Source organism: Chenopodium quinoa, unplaced genomic scaffold, assembly GCF_001683475.1.
Source record: "Chenopodium quinoa cultivar QQ74 unplaced genomic scaffold, ASM168347v1, whole genome shotgun sequence".
NCBI lineage: Eukaryota > Viridiplantae > Streptophyta > Magnoliopsida > Caryophyllales > Amaranthaceae > Chenopodium > Chenopodium quinoa.
This window is the reverse complement of record NW_018745111.1, coordinates 16,110-25,380: the sequence shown is the minus strand read 5'-3', so window position 1 is coordinate 25,380 and position 9,271 is coordinate 16,110. Positions and strand designations below refer to the sequence as shown.

The following is a 9,271-nucleotide window of genomic DNA, read 5'->3' as shown; positions in this document are numbered from 1 at the left end:
GGGGTCAATGCCCGACATTTCATCTGCTATAAAAGCGAAGATGTCTTTGAATTCTCTAAGTACTTGAATAATTTCTTCCTTGAGCTGAGGGTCCAAGGTCTTTCCTACTCTCACGGTCCGAGCAGGGTCATCACCTAAGGGTATGCTCTCATCCTCCTCAATAGGCCTAGGCCTACCGTATTTCTTAGGATTCTCGGCCATGTAGATGTTCATGACCGGGAGCTGGGGTTCATCAATATCCATCGCTTTCCTCTTGGCCCCCTTGTCTTCTTGATTGACGGAGCTCTCAGGTGAATTCAAGCTATCTACATAGCATTTTCTTTCTTCAAACTGATCTCAAAATATCTTGCCCACCGATCCATCATCGGTCTCGAATTGAAGGAGCAAGTGATAGGTTGATATGGCGGCCTTGACCCTGTTAAGAAGGGGTCGGCCAATAATCATGTTGTATGGAAGAGGGGTATCCACCACTAAGAACGTGTGTACTAAGCTCCTCCCCTTCTTCTTTTCCCCCAAACGAACAGGCAGCTTGATCGTTCCTAAGGGATACACATGTTTCCCCCAAAACCAACTAAGGGTTTCTCTAGGGGTGTGAGGTCTCCTTTGCCAAAACGCATCTGTTCAATGCACTTCCATGTGATAATGTCCGCTGAACTTCCGCTATCCACCAAGATCTTCTTCACCTTAGCATTGGCCACCTTCATATGAATCACCAGGGGGTCATCATGAGGCCTTTGAATCTTTTTTCCTTTATCATCCCCAAATACCATGAGGGGGTCCTTTGGGGTGGATGAGGGAGTGCCGATATCATAGATGGGCTCTTCGAGCGACCGCAAGTGACCCTTGCGTGCCCTTTTAGACAACCCCCCGGAGGCAAATCCTCCGGCTAAGACATTGATGCTCATATTAGTGTCAGCTGAGCTGTGGGCTTCTTGCACTTCCTTGGAAGCTTTGCTTCTTTGCTTATCCTTCGGGGGGGGGGGGACTTGAGATATCTGTTAAGCTTTCCTTCCTCATCTAGCTTATCAAGGCTCTCTTAAGGTCTTTGCAGTTCCGGGTGGTGTGACCGCACTCTTTATGGTATTCACACCAAAGCTTCCTGTTCCTCTGCTCAATTGGCGTGTTCATGGGGTTAGGCTTAAGAAGAATAGCCTTGTGCCTTATGTCAAAATAAATCTCATACCTATCAACATTGTACTTCAATCCTTCATCATCACTCTCAGCCCTCCTCGACCTTCTATTCCTGTTCTCATGATAATTATCTTCTTGCTTCCTCTTCCCCTTGTTGTTTGCCACGGGTGCCTTGCACACCTCACTAGATTCAATGATCCTTTCAGCTCTTTCCATGGATTCAGAGAAGGTACTCACCTTGTCATGGACAAGTTCAAACTTCATCTTATTAGACTTGAGCCCGAAGAGAAGGGCTGTAAAAGCAACATTGTCTTGGAGGTCGGGGATGCGCTGAGACTCGGTGTTGAACCTCTTGATGTATTCCTTAAGACTTTCATTCCCCTTGCTTCACCGTCATTAGATGAACGTTGATCTTTGTTTGCCTACTCTCACCGATGAAGTGCTTTTTTAATTGAGTAGCTAGCATGTCAAACGTTCTTATGCTCCCTGGGGTAAGGTTGTTGAACCATGTCTGAGCTATGCCTTTGAGAGTGGTAGGGAAGAACCTACACCATGAGGCTTCACACCCGATTTGAACTCCCATCTGTGCTTTGTAAGCGTTCAGATGGTCTGTTGGGTCTGTCTTTCCCTCATAAGGGTCTAACGTAGGGATTTTAACCTTAGGAGGAATAGGGGTATTCATTATCTCATGGATGAAGGGGGTGATGTCCTTGACAATCCCGAGTCTCCTGGCCTGCGGGGAGAAGGACGATTGGGACTTTTGCATGCTGAACGAGCGGGCTGAGTGGGTCTCCCCCTTGGTCTGGAGGTAGCTGAGTGGATCATGCTATCTCGGTACCTTGTTGATCCATGCCGAGAGTAAACTATAGTTCGACCTCTCTGGGGGGGCTCATTATCTTCCTTGGAGTTCTCCCTCCTAGAGTTGATTATCTCCCGGGCATCTAGAGTTCCATCCCTCAGCCTTCGGTCATTGATTATCTCTCTAGCATCTCTTGGTCGGCTGTGCTGCCCTATCTCCCGCTGGGGGTTAGGGGACTGATTAGGCTGAGAGCGACGGGATGCTTGATGTTGAGGCCGAGAGGAGGCTTGATGGAGATGGGACACATGAGGCTGAGGGATAGGCTGTGGAGCGTTCCCCTGCCTGCCTTGACCCACCCCCTGGTTGACAAGTGCCCTGAGGCTTTCCTCCAGGTTTCTATTGATCTGGGCTGCCAACTGGTCCAAGTCTCGGCGAGTGACTACCTGGGGGCTATTCACTTCTCTCTCGGGTTCACTACAAGCTTGGGGTATCATCTCCTAGACTATGTGAGCATGCCTAACCGAGAGAATTGGAGCTTGCCTAGTAGCATCTTGATGAGTGCTGCGGGGACGCCTAGTGTTCACAATGACTTCTTGTTAGTTATCCCCACAGACGACACCACCTTTTTTCGGAAACAGAATACTCCTCGGTGTTAGGGTAATCAAGATATCCTAGATCTATATCTAATGTATGTCTAAATTTCCCTCAGCTATGCCTTGCTGTCCGAGAGCTAGGCCTGCAAAAGAGAAAGAAGGTTAACTACCTCGGGGGTGTGACCCGGGAAAGCCCCTCCGATGCTTAAGTTAGCGAATGTACTTTCTAGAGATAGAAAGTAGAGAGAGAAGGAGTACTTTAGAGAGAGAAAGTAGAGAGAGAAGGTTAGAGAATTAGGAAAAAGTTACCATCATTAATGATTGGAGAGCTATTTATAGATGTACTTTCATGTGGCAGAAGTTGTACTTAATTGGACAGATTAGGGGTAAATCCGTACTTTGCTTTGACTAATGATGGGCTGGATCATGGTAATTCTAGGACAATGGGATTAGGACAATGGACTTTGCCCAAACATCTATAATATTAACAGAGTAAACCTTTTAAGTAACCTTATGGTGGTTGGCTATACCATGTGATCAGTCACATATAAATGTTAGTGTAAAGAGTAGTGATAATGGAATCCAACTCAACATAATTAGTGAAATTTTAATATTGTACTAGTCATAGATAATCTACCTAATGGGTAATGTAGATTTGAAGAATTATATAAGGTCGTGTTTAAGGTAAAAACATACCCCAATTACGTAGTCCAGTCTCATAGAGACACGTAGCCTAAAAAAAGAGGCAACACATGTCCCTATAGGATAATGACACGTGTTAAAAATGAGAGCACCTGACAAAAGAAAATGAGGAATGAAGGTCTCCTTACATCAGGAGGCTCAAGTTCCTATATTGCCGCAAAACGGCGCCCCTAGGGGACATGTGCCCTCTCCTGATTGCGCCGCTAATCAAAGCACGCCACCCTAGGTAACTAACCCTAAAAGGGGCATCATTCCCCACCCCTATAAATACCCCAATCATTTATTATGGGAGGGGTGGATTTAAGACATAACATTTAATAGAGCATAAAAACAAATCTAACTTCTCTCTACTTTCTCTCTCTAGCTTTCCGAATTCCGGTTACTAACTTAACCTTCATAGCCGAATATTCCAACAATGGAATATTTGTGTTTTGTAGGTGTCCTAGACATCCTGTCCGTGGAGTGCGAACGGTATCCCAAGGGATTCCAAAAAACCCTGAAACATTTGGCGCCATATGTGGGGATATTCGTCCGTTATGGCAACAGATGGTCAGAAACCTAATGCAGGTCCTGGTCCTGGTGAGGACGGACATGTAAAGGATATAGTTGCAACAATCAATTCTAGTGATCCTCTGATAGCTTCATTTCATGTGGCCAAGGATCCTCCAGTAACTGCTGGTTCACTTAAGCTCGCCTTGAGCAAGCTCCGAAGGGAGCTTGAGGGTAAGATGCCTTCTTCTTCTAGGATACTGCCCAGAAGAAGAGGAGATGACATTCAAAAGAAGACCTAGAGCAAGGTGGTCAGTGCTGGAGACGCTGGGAATACCCATTCCGCCGACATGAACGTTCACCGAGGGTGCTGCAGACGGATATGTCTAGGCTCCTCGAGAAAATACAGTTGGCTGGGGGGCAGACCAGACAACCTCTGAAGAAGATAAATGAGCCGTCTCGGCGTTGGAAGGATGCAAGGGAGTACATAGGACATAGTAGCGTGAGCGAATAACCTATTCGGACACCGCCTCTACGCCAACTATGCCGGTTGATTTCTCAAACCATACCCCCTCAAAGAATACCATCTCGACCAGGATCAGTAGGAGTCAAGCTCATTCTACTCAAACTCCTATTCCAATTCAATCGTTTCAATATCAAACGCCCTAGAATTTCAATGCATTTTTGCCGCCTAACCCCCCTGTTTTGGACAGTTGGGAAATATGGCCAGCCGTTCGACCAGACAGCCTACCTGGCCGGACCGGCCGCTCAACCTCAACCCATTGATTGGAAAATGTGCTTGTTAAATCTCGGTGACAAGCCACCTCCGTTTTCTCAGGAAATCCTTAACTCCCCCAACCAGCAAAGGTTAAAAGTGTACTTTTGGGTGCCTACGAAGGTACGGGAAACCCAGAAGAGCACGTTACTTTGTACAAAAATTTGATGTATTTGCAAAGTGTGGATGATGCCACATGGTGCAGGTACTTCCCGGCCACCCTTAAGGGCGTGGTGCAGGACTTGTTTAATAGCCTGTCGGCCGCGTGCATCAACTGCTTTACCATTCTTAGTCTATTGTTTGTTGGTAAATTCTCGCACAATATTCCCCCAAGGAAGACCAGCCTGAACTTGGCAACGATCATCCAAGGAAATACTGAGGGGTTACGTTCATACGTCTAGAGGTTCAATCAAGAGAAAGCCCAAAATTCATAATATGCCGGACGAAGTGGCCTATTCGGAATTTCTCTTGGGATTAAGGCACAATGGTTTCAAGTTTGATCTGGTCAAGAAAAAGGTTCGAACGTACGCAGGCGTGCTGCGAGAGGTCGACGCCTACATTGAAGCATCAAATTTTTGCTCCCTAACTAAAGCTGAACAACCAGCCAAGGGAGCTGAGAAGAAGTAACCTTCTCAGCAAGACTCGGTCAGGAAGAAAAAATAGAAGGAAACATTAAACGAAAGGAAGTTTGGGTGGCCGACAGCCAGCAGACGAAGTCAAAAAGGCCAAGACGTACGAGCCTCAGTATGAGTTCAACAAGCATTGTTACTCAATCCTAATGGAAATCAAAGATAAATTTGAGTTCGAGAAGCCCCAACCGCTGAAGGCTCGGCTCAATAGCACAACAAAAACAAGTACTGTCATTACCACAAGGACGTGGGACATAACACAAATGAATCTATTAACTTGAAAAAATTGCTGGATAATATGGATGAAAAGGGCATGTTGAATTCATACGTCTTGAAGTCAAAATTCATGTACACTCGAACAGACAACAAATCCGAGAAGAAAAAGAACAATGACAAAGAAGATGATGGAAATAGCACTGATTCTTTGTTTTGTGGCCGTCATATCAGGCGGCTTTGCTGCAAGCAGCCCTACAATGAAGGGAATCAAGTGTAGACACCTACTTTTGGCCTTTTTTCATGAAAGGAAGTGCGATGATGATTCAAAAAACCCGTTCTTCATGCTAGATCAAAGTGGAAGTGTTATAGACTACGAAATGCATTATGAAGTAAGTTAGCAAAACTCATATTTGAGACCAAGCTATCTTGAAGCCTTGTCTGATTATTAATTAGGCCTAAAGCATGCTCATACATGTTTAAATTTGATTAATAATGGACCTAAATGTGGCAAATGAATTGATTCGATCCAATGGATCTTACATTGTTGAAAACCGATTCAAACAGATAAACCAACCATCATATTTTCGTTCATGGCTTATAAGATAGATATCCCTTTCAAAGAACTTTCCAACGGTATATTATAAGCCCAATTCCGAGCTAAAATGAAAAAGTTATGCTCAAAACACTAAATCGGGCCCTAAAATCGACACCCTTTCACTCCAACAGCCATATCATTTGATCCATAAAATATTTTAACCTAATTATAACGGCATTAGAAAGTAGATATTCAGATATTTCCAATTATATCTCACACGTCTTAATTTGACTTTGCAATCAAAAGTTATGGAAAATTTAAAAACGCATTTTCGTTTAAGGCAAACCACATCCAGCGCAACTCAGTGAGTTGCGCGAGCTTGGGGCGCGCAAGTCTTTGAGATGCGCGAGGAGCCCATAGCGACTCAGAGAGTTGCACGCGCCACCTGAAGGTGCGGCTCTAAAACCCTAAACCTAGATTCCTACGCCTATAAATTGGGGTCTTGTTCAACTCGAAAGGGACCGATAAATCAGAATTCTAACCTTAGCATCCTCAAAACCCTAATCTCCCAAGTTTTCTTACTATCATATTACTTTTCTTCTCTCTTCCTAAATACTTTCCGACCCTAATTAAATCCATTGAAGTCCTTTGAGGTACGAAGAAGAAAGAAAGTCCATAAACGCATTAAACAGAGATTTAACATATAAGAAGAACGATTAGTTTCCTGAGCACTTAGATAAATAACTTTTATTTTATTGTTTAAATAAATTTAATTGAATAAATAGTGTTGTTTGATCACTTTTAACAAACTTTTGGTTAATTTAATTCACATAGTATTCTTGTGTTAATCAAGACTAGAATTTGAATAATTATTCTTGTTCTTTTCATGAATTTGATTAAACAAAGAATAACAACTTTTGCAATGTAATTCCCACGTGATTAATGCTTGTAAATAAAATCAAGTAACTTAGTTTTTAGGAGCCACGTTGCATATATTGTTTGGTAATGAAATTGTGAAATAGGAAGAGCTAGTAGAGGCCATACTAGGGCTAGGATAGCAATTGCCCCCTTAAAGGGAACATTATTTTAGTACCCTCGCTCCCGAATTCATTTTTGGTACACGTAGAACAATTTTGGGCATGGGTAAACTTACGATTCGTGCTAAATATCCCTTACACTCTACTTGTGAGAAAGGCATGAACGAGGTTTATGAGTTTTTCTAAAACTCCTCTACCACAAAAATAGGAATAAGTAACACACTATACACAACTATCAAGTTACATAGGCGTTCTCTAGAATTATACAGAGCCTATGTAAGATAAACACTTAGTATATTAAATCTATAGAGCGCCTATCAAAGTTAACCGCTCTATTTGATACATGCAAAATTTTAACTAGACAATATAGAGCGCCTCTCTTGGTTAACCGTTCTATAAGTATTAAAAAAAAAACCGTGTATACCACTAAGTCACTAACCCTAACTTCTTTCCTCTCAATCAAGCTGCCACTTCTCTAATTTCTTATTTCATTCCACATCTCCCTCCTTTAACCCTTACTCCTTCTCTGAGTTCTCTCTCCTCTAAGTTCTAACTTCATCCCTCAATTACACCATGTTCTACTGCCATCATCACCTCCAAGGCTCTAACCCGCAGTAGATTAAAGCAAATCAAAACCCTCGTTCATCACCATCATGGCAGCCCCTTCAACCTTGGTTTGTCCGCGGTGGGTTGATCTAATTCTTTCCACGAACTAACACCGCCGATCGAGTCTAAGAACCCTAATTTTGTGTTCGAATTTCGATGTACAAATGTTGCAATAAAACTCATTGTGAAGTGTATAGATGCAATAAGGTATATCAAGATTAGTCTCATTTGTGTTCTAATTTCAATGTTCAAATTCTTTTTTGGCTGTTTTAAAGTGATTGATATGATTTTTTTTTGGCTTATTTTCCGATCTAAAGTTCATGATTTCATTCTTTTTCAGATATCTGATCTGATTTTCATTTTAATATTTCGTTTTACTTCTCAATTGTTTTAGATATGTGGGTTTTTGGTGCTGTTTCTCTGTAGGTTTGGTTTTCAAGTTATAACCTCTGATTTTATCAATTTTCTATCGATATTTTACTTTAGATTTTATTCTAATTTGAATTACTGTTTTTCACTTTATCATTTCGTTTTAAGTATCCATTGTTAATTTTAAATCTCAAACTTCTAATTTACACCTTTAGATTTTGTTTAATTTTTATTTTTTATTAAGTAAATTGGAGTACTCACAATAGAAATAATTATGTATCGTTTTTTTTAATTGCAGTGTTGGTTCTTGGTTGTTGTTTTGATTTTTGGGTGGTTGATTCGTGAGCAGGGGTGTGGGTTGCGGCTGCTCTGATTAAAGTAGTGGTTGTCTGAATTGTTGCTGCAGAAATTAGACGCGGGTGCAAAGGAGGTGGTTGTATCGCTGATTAGGGCGGTGCTCGGAGGTGTTGCTGACTTTTGGTGTTAAATTAACTGTTAATAGCAGTGGTGGTTGTCTAAAATTGTACTAGCATTAAAATTGTTTTATAATTCATTATGGTGTTTTTATTAATTTTCCATGTGTACTATAGCTTAATTGTATCAATATTCCTTTTTTTTTTTAATTTAATCAATATTTCGTATGATTTTTTTTATTAAACGATGTAATCAAATGCGATTTGAGTATCATACTTCGTATATACAAGTACTAGTCTTTTATTTATCACTGAATGCAGTTATTATTGTTATTACTAATTATTAATTAATTAATAAATATTATTATTCTTATTATTTTTTTTAATAAAAAAGGAAAACAAAACTGTCATCTACTATAGGCGTTCTGAAACCATACAAATAGAGAACGCTTTTCTTAAGATGACAGTTCTATTTTCCATGTTGTTTATATATTTTGTAAATAGTATAAGAATCGTCTATTCAATAGGCGTTTTGTATTGTAATGTATACAGAACGCCTCAAATAGACGTCTAATATACTTTATAAGGCACCCTAGTTGAAGAACGCCTCTAAAGTGTTCTATATTGCCTATTTTAGGCGTTCTCTTTTGCGTATTTTATGGTAGTGCTCATTGGCAACTCCCACTTGTTTTTTTACAAAAAAGCATAATGATAGAATCAGTTCTAATTTAAGGTCCCCCAAACAGTCAGGAATTCAAATCCTAATACACCCTAACAAGTGTAAAGTCCTAGGGTTTTAAAGGGCCATGGGCATTTAAGGAGAAGGATCCCCTACGATGGGAACACACTCCTTACAGTGGCGACTCCACTGGGGACTTAGAGGTTACAAGATTAGTTCTTAGTTATGGTTCAAGGTTTCTAACACTAGGTTACCCATGGGATGTAACGAGAACTAACTTGGATAATCTCTAGTTAGA

The 9,271-nt window shown here is 41.2% G+C and overlaps 1 protein-coding gene and 1 long non-coding RNA gene across 2 annotated transcripts; one reads left to right on the top strand and one right to left on the bottom strand.

Moving 5' to 3' along the window:
- Nucleotides 1-1,017: 1,017 nt before the first annotated feature.
- Nucleotides 1,018-1,813, bottom strand: LOC110710066. Its single transcript, XM_021888323.1, has 2 exons — nt 1,605-1,813; nt 1,018-1,516 (listed from the first exon to the last, which is right to left on the bottom strand). The coding sequence occupies exons 1-2, from the start codon at nt 1,811-1,813 to the stop codon at nt 1,018-1,020; spliced, it is 708 nt and encodes a 235-aa protein (XP_021744015.1).
- A 5,369-nt stretch (nt 1,814-7,182) lies between these two features.
- Nucleotides 7,183-8,610, top strand: LOC110710069. Its single transcript, XR_002509112.1, has 2 exons — nt 7,183-7,719; nt 8,180-8,610. It is a non-coding gene; the product is annotated as an uncharacterized LOC110710069 (long non-coding RNA).
- Nucleotides 8,611-9,271: the final 661 nt, after the last annotated feature.